Source organism: Notolepis coatsorum, assembly GCF_963971535.1.
Source record: "Notolepis coatsorum genome assembly, chromosome: 1".
NCBI classification, from domain to species: Eukaryota; Metazoa; Chordata; class Actinopteri; order Aulopiformes; family Paralepididae; genus Notolepis; species Notolepis coatsorum.
In genome coordinates this window covers 34,333,042-34,346,583 of record NC_140165.1, presented here as the reverse complement: position 1 = coordinate 34,346,583, position 13,542 = coordinate 34,333,042, and the positions used below count along the sequence as shown (strand labels likewise).

General features: G+C 42.1%; 1 protein-coding gene across 1 annotated transcript in view; it reads left to right on the top strand.

Annotated features, from left to right (window-relative positions):
• The window catches only part of tns1a (tensin 1a), a gene marked incomplete at its 5' end in the record, with an annotated part of 87,967 nt that extends 74,642 nt beyond the window's left edge, over positions 1-13,325 (top strand). Inside the window, 11 exon segments of the mRNA XM_084316340.1 lie at positions 2,157-2,739; positions 3,009-3,095; positions 3,444-3,572; positions 3,682-3,777; positions 4,186-4,263; positions 5,201-5,272; positions 6,826-6,858; positions 7,425-7,593; positions 8,639-8,707; positions 9,472-9,501; positions 10,642-13,325. Of these exon segments, the coding sequence (XP_084172466.1) occupies positions 2,157-2,739; positions 3,009-3,095; positions 3,444-3,572; positions 3,682-3,777; positions 4,186-4,263; positions 5,201-5,272; positions 6,826-6,858; positions 7,425-7,593; positions 8,639-8,707; positions 9,472-9,501; positions 10,642-10,771 (1,476 nt within the window). The 3' untranslated portion in view covers positions 10,772-13,325.
• Between the last annotated feature and the right edge of the window lie 217 nt (positions 13,326-13,542).

Sequence of the window (13,542 nt, the reverse complement as noted above, 5' to 3'; positions counted from 1 at the left end):
TCCCATATCATTCCGATATAACACTCATATTCACCACGGTATAAAATGGGAACGTATTGATGAAAAGAATATTTCTTTTATGCATCTTGAACGGAAGGTAAATTCATTCATAGGATTTACGAACTCGAAAAGGCAGTCTAAGTCGGACAGACCGGTGGGCGCCCGTGTTTTTAACGGCTTCATTTGGGAGAAATCCTTGGGGATTGTGTTGATTCTATGTCTATTTTACCGAACCTGAAACATGTTTTTCTAACGATCAAATTTTTGTGTTTTAATGGACGTAAAACATGCTCGACAAACACGATCACGGTTTTGAGTTAAAACGACCCCCCTCCTTGATGATTTTGTGAAGGTACATGTGTACATGGTATATACCTTTGATTTGGGAGTATTTGGTGTTTCAGGGGATCAACCAGAACGGTTTGGGTTTATTGCACATAGAGCCACACCATTGTCTCCACAGCTATAATACAGAACACACACACAGCTCTGCAAACACAGCGGAAATTACCATTTTAAGATGGCCTGAAGCGGCAGAGATGAGGACAGCTTATGGCGCTGAATGAGTTAAGATAAATAAATATAAATTTATATATAATGTAAATGTAAATTTCGCTGTCGACTAAAGACACACTTCTTCAACCAATATCTGAAATGAAAAATAAATAAATAACCCTAACTAACCTTACTGTCATGCACTGTCCTAATATATTAACCTACACTGTAGCACTCAACACTTTGATGAACATTGTTACTCAGCTGATAGAGTTGTACCCTTCCTGATGACTTGTCGTACAGAACTTGTAAGTCGCTTTGGATAAAAGCGTCAAGTAAATGACAAAATGTAAATGTAAAACCAACAATATATGGAATATTAATACAGTCTATTCCACTATAGATATATCCGCACAATTGGGTTTAGTTCTTATTTATTTATTTTCTCAGAAATTAAGCCTTTAACCACCTGTACATGTTACTATTGCACTTTATTGTTAAATTTGTACTCTGGCTGGATGCCAAACTTATTTTCGTTGTATTGTACTTGTGCTGTATGATGACAATACATTTGAATCTAATCTAATCTCATTGTGATCAGTCGCAAATAGCTTTCGTGCTACAGAGAGTGCACACGCGTGTGTGTGTGCTTATGTACAGTAGCACAATATCCTGCATCAGCTGCTACATCATTACTAAACATGTTCGAGAATGAGGTCCATTATCTTTAAAGGGGAACTATCTTATAAATGGCCTTTTTCAGTGTTTAGCATTGTTTCCTGGCTATGTGGACTTATATTAATATGATCTATGTCTCTAATTCTCATATTGGCGCATTCTTCCAATTCTCCTCTCACAATATTCACCCTCACTGAACTGAGTCATCTGAAAATGTGCTGATTTGTGATGTCAGAGAGACTCAGCTGCATGAGACTCACACACTCCACACAGTTCCGAACACAGTGATTGGAGCCCAGGCTCAAAACGGCTTAAGATCTTGAGGTTGAAAAATGCTGTTTTTGAGGACTTGATTAGAAATACAAAACAATGAATTAAAAAAAATAAAACATTACAGAGGTGATCCATAGACTCACAGGAATTGTGTAAAAGTGCCCAAATAGTGAAAGAAATTGTAAAATAGTTCCCCTTTAAGGAATTAGATGTGTGTGAGATTATGTAAAAAATAAATCAGCATTGTTTTTTGGTGTAGTGCCCCTTTAAGGTAAACATATTATCATTATTGGTCTATCCCTAATTGATCTCAAGCCTCACCCTTTTTTCTTGTTTTTTTTTGTTTTCGAGGGAAGCAGCAGATGTGATTGGAGGATCAAGAAAAGAGGGCATGGTTTACAATAGGTCAATTGAGGCCTTTCATCAAATATTTAGAATGCCCATTTCCCCTCCATGTTGGAAGAGACAACGGTTGCTATGTGCAAAACAACAGTCGATGCTCTCTAATTACTGGATCTTGTAATATCATACTTCTCTAGTGTTTTCCCTACTCTACCATCTTCTTTTGGAAGTGGTTACCCATGGTTACAGGCAGCCATGTTGGAAGAGACTAAGAGACTAAGAGAGTAACGTTTTAATCCGATTATTTCCCCCTCTCTGCCTGCAGCATGAGGACGGTCTCTCCCGCTCGCCCCCTGGCTCACGTCCAGCAACCCCCCAGCCCCGCCTACCCGCCCAGCCCCGCCTACCCCCATAGCCCCACCTACCCCCACAGTCCCACCTACCCCCACAGCCCCCCATCCCCCGAGGGCTCCCAGGTCAACATCATGGGGACCCACACCGCCCCCGGCAGTCCCAACATCTTACGCACCGTGGCCACCAACACGCCTCCGAGTCCCGCCCTCCAACGACGCCTGGCCAGTCAGACCAGCCCCGCGCTGACCAGACACCCGCCTCCAACCAGCAGGGACGGCGTCCCCAGCAGCCCGTTGGTGGGGCGAAGAACTTCGGGCCCCACCGTCCCTCCCAGCCCCTTGATGGGACGACGGCCATCGGCGAGCGGGTACACGACACCCGACGGCTCCACGCCCTTCTTCCCTGTGTCCCCGCAGCTGCCGGAGAAGAGGCGCATGGCCAGCGTGGGAGAGCAGCCCGAGAGGCCAAGCGGAGGCCCGGCGTACGGGACGCTCGACAACAAGAACCCGACGCCTCCCCCGGCCACCGGGGGCAGCAGCACCCCCAACGTGACGGGCTCGCACACGCTCCCCGACCTCACCAAGTTCTCCATATACGGTGAGAGAGAGAGACAGACAGACAGACAGACAGACAGACAGACAGACAGACAGACAGACAGACAGACAGACAGACAGACAGACAGACAGACAGACAGACAGACAGACAGACAGACAGACAGACAGACAGACAGACACAGATGGAGTGAGATACTAGAGACGGAGAAATAAATGTTTTTTCAAGTTGAATGCCTGTCCATTGATATCAGACCTGAATGCTGTTTGTTTCCTCCATGCTAATCATTTGTCTCATCTCCATTCTCCCTACAGACGGTTACCCAGACATCAAGATGAACGTCAAGTTTGTCCAGGACACCTCAAAGTACTGGTACAAGCCAGACATCTCCAGAGAACAAGGTGAGTTCTCTAGTTAGTAGTAAGGACTAATTTTTCATCTCAAGGCAATCGCCACCAAATAGCAATGGTATAGTTGTTAATGCTCCAATGACACACTACAACATTTTCTCCTCTCCTCTCCTATCCTCTTCTCCTCTCACCTCCTGTCTTTTCCCATCTTCTCCTCTCCTCCCTTCCTCTCCTCTTCCCCCCCCCTCCTCTCCTCCTCTTTTCTCCTCTCCCGTCTTCTGTCCTCTCCCTCTTCTCTCTTCTCTTCTGTCCCATGCTCCCTTTTTCCTCCTCTCTCCCCCTCTCTCCTCTTCTCCTCTCTCCTCTCCTCTCTCTCCTTTCCTCTTCCCTCCCTCTCAGCCATCAACGTGTTGAGGGACAGGGAACCGGGGGCGTTTGTCATCCGGGACAGCCACTCGTTCCGCGGGGCGTACGGCCTGGCCATGAAGGTGGCCTGCCCCCCTCCCACGGTCCAGCAGACCAAGAAAGGTACAACAGAATCTATGTAAACTCATATCCACCGGTCAAAGAAAATGCATTCCTGAGAATATTATGCAATCAATATGGTAATTATGGTATGGTTGCCTCTTTCTTTCAGTCGGTGACCTCACCAATGAGCTGGTGAGACATTTCCTGATAGAGACGAGCGCCAAGGGAGTGCGTCTGAAGGGCTGCCCCAACGAACCCTACTTTGGTACGTAGCCAAGATCTGCCATTTGTGACGGAGCCACCAGTAATCTAACATCTACAAGTATAAAAACAGAGATGAAAGGAGTACGGTAATGATATCTGAAGGCAGAAACTATATGTTTCTAATAAAACTTTCTGAAGGCAGAAACTACAGGTTTCTTTTCCAATGCTCATGTTCCATTGTCTTAAATTGACTTGATTTCAAATCACAGTAATCCAATTGAACAGGAGTATAACTGTGTGTGTGTGTGTGTGTGTGTGTGTGTGTGTGTGTGTGTGTGTGTGTGTGTGTGTGTGTGTGTGTGTGTGTGTGTGTGTGTGTGTGTGTGTGTGTGTGTGTGTGTGTGTGTGTGTGTGTGTGTGTGTGTGTGTGTGTGTGTGTGTGTGTGTGCGTGTGCGTGTGCGTGTGCAGGTTGTCTGTCTGCCCTGGTGTACCAACACGCCATGACTCCGCTGGCTCTGCCTTGTAAGCTGATGATCCCAACCAAAGGTCAGCTCTACCGCCACAATCGGCCTATCTCAAGCCCTGCCCTCTTTTCTGAATCCTCCAATCGCAGCCGTCGCTTGCCTTTTGTCCGAGGGAAACAACAGTTGTGATTGGAGGATCAAGAAAAGAGGGCGGCGCTGGAGATAGGTCTGCTCTGTCTGTCTCTCCATTCACCACTGGTGTAGGCCTACAGGTTGATATTTATTTAGGTTTGTAGTGTTTATGACAGTATTTTTTAAAGGGGCACATTAAAACTATGCTGATTTATTTTGCACATAATCTCACACATACAAATACTCTAAACAGTTTGGCACACATTAATTTAGTTATTGAGAGTAAATTATTTTGAATATGACCACCAGTGATGTCATCAGGGACAATGAATCATTGTGTTGTGTTAATTACAGAAATTATGTAGATGAAAAAATTGCAATGCCTTATAGGGACTGATACCTTATAATTCCATTGAGCTGCCTGTAATTAACACAACACAAGGATTCAATGTCCCCGATAACATCACCCATTTACTCTCAACGTCAAACAAAATTAATGTGTGTAAACTGTTTCTAGTTTTTGAATGTGTGTGAGCTTATGTGCAAGATAAATCAGCATTGTAAACATACTTTTGTTATTATGCACATAGAGTATCATCATGAGACTTCATCATAAATATGATATTCACATACTAGGATTCCAGTATTCAAACCACCTGCGTCCAGAAAGATAGGCTGAATAATCTGGCTGAATCTGTTGCCTTGGATCTTTTATTTAGGCCTAACTGGCTAGCACCCGAACACTATCACCTCGTGAATACCGCTTTGGTCAAAAGTTTGGAAAAATAAAGCAATAAAATATATGTATTAAAATATTATATAAAAATAAATACCTGCATGTCATTCATTGGCTGTCATTCATTGGCTTCATTGGCTGTCACTCACAGATCCAAACGAGGAGGCGCTGGAACTGGCCACACCCACCGATCCAATGGTTGAACTTCTGAAGCAGGGAGCAGGTGAGGACAAAGCACTTCAGTAAAAACCAGTGACCGTCTTTAGTGAAAATGTTTTCAAAGCCTTTCCAACGAAGGATCTGTAGTGATCAGCGCATCAACCAGCGATTCACTACTAGCCGAATCAGCAATGTGAAAATACATCTGCACACAGTAGAGAGAAAATCAGACGTTATCACCCACACACTCACAGGTCCATTTCATGCTATCAGTCATGCATTTACAGCAAGCCTTCTGTCATAATCAAAACCACTTCCTCACCCACATTTTCATTCAAGCTTTTCAGAGAGAGAGAGAGAGAGAGAGAGAGAGAGAGAGAGAGAGAGAGAGAGAGAGAGAGAGAGAGAGAGAGAGAGAGAGAGAGCGGACATAGAATCATTGACCAGGTCCTTAATTTACAGTGTGATATAGATGAACTCAGCTGATAGAGCTGTACCCTTCCTGATGACTTGTCGTACAGAAATTGTAAGTCGCTTTGGATAAAAGCGTCAGCTAAATGACTAAATGTAAATGTACTGAGTTTAATGTTACTTTGACCTTTTGTCACTCAAATTGTACAATTGTAGCGTAACGATTGTGATCATAAAGCATAAATCATAATGACATAATGAACATTCAGAGCACGTTAACGGTAACCTTTTTACTACCATATCGTTAACACATGGGGATGGTGTAATGACATTGTGTATTAATCGCAGGGTGACATACTAGTTGACTATTGTAATACTAGTCGGTTAATCTAAAATGTATCGGCATCCAGAGTTGCCAGAAGAAAGCGCCACATTTCCACGTCTCATTAAAGCTGCAGTAGGCAACTTCTGAGAAATGAGCCCAGCAGAAACAGAGTTTCTGCTGTTTAAGACCGTTTAAGCTGAATAAATAAATATACAGTATATATAATACAAATAATTTCTCAGCCTCTGATCGGCAGTTGGCTTTGCACATTGTGCGTACTAGTCTTCTAATGTGACTCTGGGGACACCACTAGGCAGGCCAAAAACATCTGATTGGCCAAAAATAACAGCTCCCTGCATCAATAACCAAATCAGATGTTTTTGGCCTGCCTAGTCGTGTCCCTGGAGGGGGGTCGCATGGGAAAACTAAGACCACCACCGCATTCCTAACTAACACCTGTCGATCAGAGGCTGGGAAATAAACGTTTCGTTTTTTGTATTATGATTATCTGGTAGTCTGGAAAACATGTGTTGCCCGTGCGTGGACTCGAAAAGTGACGCAGAGCTTACTCTATTTCTGCTTTGCAAAATTCTACCGTTAATTTGTCTCCCTGTTTTTTAATCGTTGCCAAATGGAAGACAAAACTGATTCTAGATCAGCATTTTTACTCTGTGATGCACATTCTGGTCACTTGCTCTGGCCCAGCGTCGAGGCCGCGATACATTTTTATAATACAACTTCACGACTTTATTATAGAACTAAAGCAATGAACTAAACGTCTTTACATGTTAAAATACTATCATCGACCCAAATGTTACCACTTCGAGTTGTGTTTTTACTTAGTATTTCACAAAATCCGTTCCCTGTCATCCTTATTGCAGCAGTAGCTCAGAAGGTTCCAGAAGAAGCCCATGGTAAATACTGGTCTCCACGACTCTCTCAGTGTCACGCCTGGCATTCTTAATTAAAAGAAAACTTCTTGACACACATATATTTCCTATGAAAATGAATGCCGCTAATGCCTGCTCTCCTAGAAACATTGCCTGATATGCCACTTTTTCCCGCCACGGTTTGACTTCATACTTCATCTCTCACTCACAGCTTGAAGCATTTCATATTTCAGTGTATATGATTTATATGATCTGCGGTGAACTAAAAACGTGTGTATAAAATTTGAGTGTCTACAAATGCATGCGAGTGGCGTTGGCGCAATCCTTTCCTGAAACCTTTAGAAATTCTGTTGAATCATAGCTTGTATTTTCCACATTGCATTGTGAGCTTCATTCCAGCACATGAAAACATGAAAACACAACATTACATTTATTATATTTATCATAGGCTTGTGTACTTTCTCACTGCGACCTCCCTAACTAATACTATTGCTCAACGAATGCTCACCACATCTCTCATCCCATTTCTTTCTAACAGTGCCTCCATATTTGTTTTTGTTTTGTTTTGTATTGTTCTTTTGCTCCCCCAGCATGCAATGTTCTCTACATCAACTCTGTTGACATGGAATCTCTGACGGGGCCTCAGGCCATCGCCAAGGCGATCAGTCAGTCGTTGGCGACCAACCCGCTACCCATGGCGACCACGGTCCACTTCAAAGTGTCGCCGCAGGGCATCACCCTGACCGACAGTCAACGGAAGTGAGTATGGCCACAAGGGGGCAGCACACAACTACTCACACTTATCTCTTGCATCGCAGACATGTGCTCATGCACACAGACACACACACGCGCACACACACACACACACACACACACACACACACACACACACACACACACACACACACACCACACACACATTTTACTTACTTGTATATAAAGGCTCTTTTATAGTGTTTATTTTATTCCTTTTTTAAGATATCTAAAAAAAAATCTCTGTATTTGTTTTTAGTTTTAATGTTTTTGTGACATTTTATGCTATGTTTTATTCTGTGTTGTGAAGCACTTTGTGTTTCAAGAAGCACTATACAAATAAAGTTTGTATTATTATTATTTTGTATCATTTATTTGACTCCACAGATCCTTGTCATCACACATAAAGTTACATAGGATTCGAATAGTGAGGTTCAATATGTTCCCGGAGGCGTCTTATAGGTACAGAAGACACGTGCGCGCGCACTAGGGCTGTCCCCGACTAAGGATTTGGATAGTCGACTATGATTGGCCGAAATTAGCCGATAGTCGACTATTAGTCTACTATGAAAAAAATATTGAATATTTTTTATTTATTTTTTATTATTCCATTTGGGCTGTGGGGTTCTTAATGTCTGAAGGAGTCGACTGAAGGCTTCTTGTCCTCTGCAAAAGCATGCAATTAGTCCACTGATGGATACATCTTGATATTTGTCTAGTCTAGTGTGTTCATTAGATGGGTGAAATCCTCTTTCAGTGCCTCTGTGCCTGTTTTCTTAGGCAGTTAGCCTCTGGTATGCGTGCCATTAGCGTTAGCCACACTTCTAGGCCTCTTTTCTTTTGGAAAGAATGATAAAAAAAAATTAAAAAAAAAGAAAATATAAAAAATGTAAAAATTATAATACTTTTTTTTTATTCGACTAAGAGGTTGGCAGTCGACTACGGCTCCATTCGATCGATTAGTCGACTATTTGACTAATAGGGGTCAGCCCTAGTGCGCACACTCACACACTGCTGCTAACCTGCGCCATCTTGGCTTTCCTTCCTTCAGGATCTTCTTCCGGCGGCACTACCCGATCAACACAGTGACCTACTGTGATATCGACCCCCAGGACAGGAAGTAAGTCTGTGTAGAGGGAGGGGCTTCATGTGCAAAGTCTTAATTATACACTGACTTCCACCCACAAATACTGATTGGATGAGAGGCATTCTGATGAGTGCTTGTGACAGCAATATAGAACTTGTACGTACAATATATAACGTTTGAAGTATATCACGGCATACATAACCTTATGCATACTGCACCTTATGTGTATACTGTATACTTCGTTCATCAGAGCATATATTTAGCATTTTTTGTATTATATATAGATTAGATAGTAGTTATTAGATGATATATATATATATTGTCTATACTTAGGGCAAATATAACTGAGAGGGCATACATACCCTCATCTTGCACCTTGACCTTTTTTACACTGCCTACTTGCCCATATGCACAAAGTTAATTATATTGTTAAATTGTTTACACTGCCTATTTTTATTCTATTAAAATGTTTACTTCTCCACTGTACTATAATTCTATGACCTGTATCATGTCTTCTACCTGCACCCCCCCCCTCTCCCCCATGCTGCTATGAAGCCTGAATTCATAGCAGTAAAGGAATATCTTATCTTATCTTATCTTATCTTATCTTACATTGTTTAGCAACGGAGAACTATTGCGTTGTTAGTGAAGGACCAAGTGGTCTTTGTTTGACCTTGTGTTTGAAAGGATTAACGTGTTATAAAAGTAAAGGTCATACCATATTATGGTGGTTTATTGGCTCCGGTGTGTGAATTAATTCATTCATGAATGCGTTTCTTGTGTCTTTTCTATCCTAGATGGGGCAAGGAAGGAGGTGGTTCAGTGAAGTAAGTTTCAACACTTTTTCTAATATAGACCTGTCAAAAACATGTCCACTCCTCCAGAAGAGACAACCCAAAATACAAACAGAGATAAATATATCAACAACAAACCTAAGTAATCGTATTACTATATGTTTATAAGTCTTGAGTGGAGCAGTAACATCAAGTTTTTTTCCCCCCACATCTTTCAGAATAATTTGAGTACTCGTATCCCTGCACAGAAATGAGACATTATTTGTTGCGTTGTTGTTGTCAATTTTCCAACATGGCAGCTACAGTATGTAGCCATATGTAACATAGAATTAGAAGAGGATGAGGTCACAGCCCCACAGCACTGGGAGACAACACTACTTCTTACAATGCAATTTGTCTCCCAGTGACATGCGGGGGGCGGGGGGGGGGGGGGGGGGGAGACATTTTCGAACGTTTCTACAATGACACTGACCCTCCCTCTTCTTAACCCTTTCACTTCCGCACTACCAAACGGTTAACCCTTTAACTGTGACAATAAACAGAAGGTTAACCCTTTCACTGCCACAGAACAGCAGGTTAACCCTTTCACTGCCACACGACCACGGCGACCATCGGTTGTGTGATAGTAAAGGGTTAACCTTCTGTCATGTGGCAGTGAAAGGGTTAAAGGAACACGGCAATATGTGCTTAGCGTCTTCTCCAGTCAGAAGAACAGAGATACCAATTTCCTCAATTTTCCTGCGTTCAGTAGAAAGCTATCTGGCTGCAAGCTAGACGAGCTTAGTACAAATTAAGCAGATATGGACCACTAACCTAGCTATTGGTCAAAAACACCTCTCCCAGAGTTTTAAGCTAGGCTAGTGGACCGTGTCCGCTTCCATTCATTCGTGCTAGGCTAGGCTAGCTTGTAGCCGGATAGCTTTCTACAGAGTGCACAGAGAGGAAACTGGTATCTTCTTGTCTGACTCTGGAGAAGACGGTAAAGCTAATTTCCCATAATGTCGCCATGTTCCTTTAAGATTATAGTCTGACTGTAACCACTCTCCAAACATTCTGTGACAGGCTTCTATTAGAATCATATCAAAAGTATATATATTGTGTTTTCAAGCAAAAAAGATTATTCTCAAAGAAGGTACATTTTTCTCCCCTCTCTCTCAACCCCATCCCGTTCAGGCTTTTTGGATTCGTCGCGCGGAAGCAAGGGAGCACGACGGACAATGTCAGCCACCTGTTTGCTGAGCTGGACACCAACCAGCCCGCCTCCGCCATCGTCAGCTTCGTCTCCAAAATGATGAAGCGATGAAGAAAATCCATGTTTCCCGACGGAGGCCATTTTGATATTTTCTCCGGGACTCGAGGACGTCCTCTTTCACTATTGTTTCCTCTCAGTTGTATTTTCTTTTTTTGTTGTCGTCGTTTTTTTTTCTTTCTTTTTTATCTGCGCTGCTGAAATATTTTTTTGACTTTGTTGTTCTTTTTTTCAAACACGTCTGTATTTTCGAAGGACTTGGCAAGTGTCCAAGGTGTAGGTGCGCGAGGACGTGCGTGGCGCGGAGCTGTGAGCGTGACGAACTTAGGGGGCCTTTTGACGGGAGAAATAGAAACGGTTCACCGGGTTTTATACCAGCGACAGACGACGAAGATACTGGCTACAGGAAAAAAATAATACAAAAAGAAAGGAACGCGGTAAGGGGGAGAAAAACAAGCAAGGCCACAAAAATATTACGTTTCAGGATTTTCTTTTTTCTTTTCTTTTTTATTGATTTACCAAAGGTAGTGCAGACGAGCGAGTGCAAAGACGAGATGGTTGAATTAAAGCCATTGTTGTTGTTTTTTTTTCTCTCTGTTCAAAAGATTGAAATGTTGAACTAAAAAGAAGAAGAAGAAGAAGAAAAGAAACAGGCCTATTGGTTTCTTTATAAACTCTTTGTCTTCAGAAGAAAAGAAAAAAAAAGTCAGGCCTTGACGGCCTCGTAAACAAAACAAAGTGTCTGAAGACCTTATGCATGTTAGCTCGATCTTTAAGCTTGGTCCTTCTACCTTCCACAGAAAAAGTCATTTGTGAACCCCTCCCCCCTCCCTTAGAATGGACCTTTTGGGGCCTGTTGTGTGTTGGAAAGGGCTCCGTTCCGCAGTGAAAACGATAACTGATCTAAAAAAATATATAAAAACTCCACATAGCAGACCAAACTCCATCAAACGCCACACTAAGGTCACTAATCCACTGCACTAAGCTTGCATCAACCTCACCTCAGCATCTGACCCCCCCCCCCCCAGCCTGCTCAGTCGATCCCAGAGAGCGGATAGATTGTCCCTGGATCCGACGAAGTTGGATAACTTTTTCGCCTGGTGGCTAAACCTGCTGTTTGCCGCTTCAGTTTTGTTTTTTTCTGACAGACTTGAGAGGGGACGTTCTTGTCCACAAGATGGTGCCCTTGAGTCAGGCTTAAACTGTACCCTCTGCTTTTCACATTGACCCGCCCATCATTATCATCACCATCATCATCATCATCATCATCATCATCATCATCATCATCATCATCATCATCTTCACAACCTGTTTGCTGTAGTGAGTCTGTTCACAGACACTGCCACCTGGAACACACTGGAGAGAAAAAAATGCACAAGGACTGGCCCCAACGACCTGGAGCTATGCACTGTCCTGCATGTTACTCCCCCAAAAACGCAACCCTTTCCCCTCTCCCTCCCTCCCTCCCTCATAGCTACGTCCAACATCGCCCGAAACATTCTCTTATCCCTGTGTGCAAAAAAAAAAAAAAAAAACTTTAATTCCTTTTCGACAAGTGCACCGAGGTTGTATTGACTTGTCAAAGACTGCATGACATAGACAAACAGTTTTTTGTACTCTGCTCAGAGTCCTGAACATTTAAAAAAAAAGAAAAAAAAAAAGAGGAAGTAGAGGAATAGACAACCCCTTGTTGAAGTAGTCACTCAGTGGTGAGATGCAATATTTTTACTGTTTTGTTTTTGTTTTGTTTTTGTTTTTTTTCCATCTTGAGCCAGGGTTACCTTTCACTGTATCAAGAAGAGAAAAAAAAGAAAGAAAAAAAGTCTATAGTCTTCGTTTTCTTTTCTTTTTTTATCTGCGGTGAAATTTACCATGTTGTCAAAAATTTACATTTAGATGATAAACCTAGGGGCAAAAAGAGAAGAAGAAGAAGAAGAAAACTGAAAAACAAGGAGGAGTTTCCACACTGTGCGCCGATGCCTGCTTCTTGTTGACCACGTGTTCAACCATTCACAATAAGCTAAGGAGAAACCATATTGATATAAATGTACATAGATAAACTACTTTGAAAGGTGACATAGCGAAAAAGTATTTATTTTTGTTGCTTTGTTCCCTCATGATTACTCATATATACATATATTGTACAGTCTACATAAAGATTACCTAAAAGGGTTGAGAAAAAAATATATACTTATTTTGGCTAATGATTTCAAAGTCCCGACGACTTTGAAATATGTTTGAATATATGGTGTACATTACTTTGTACATGTATATGTTTGTTTTTTCGGCTCGTCATGTTTATTCTCGTTTTCTTTTTTTGCGTTTTCTCTGAGAAAGAGGTGTAGGGCATGAGTGGGAGATGAGGAGCCTAGAAGAGTTTGCGCGGGACATTAATTGCATGGACGAACATGTCCGAGTGTTTTTTTTTTAAAACAACAACAGAATTGCTCTCGTATGTATGTATCGATACGTTGTTGTTGTTGTTAGTGCTGAGAGACAAAGTCGGAACATGATTTTAGACATGCAGATTTATAAGGGATGCCAGAAAAAAAAAAAAAAATAAGTTTTATTAAAGCCAACCTCAGATGCAATATGAAAACAGCAGTATGCACCCATACGATTACATTATGATTTGCCAAAGACTCAGAAACACTTTAACATCTATGCTGACTCGCTGCATGGTTTAGCTTTTCTTCTATGTTCATCAGAAATCTTCATATCGAGCTACAACACCTCAGTTATCAGCCATTGTTGTAATCACTGTCGTTTTCTATTATGATTATGTAAACCTACGCTGGTTCTCTCCGCTCAGTATAGTTTTCTGA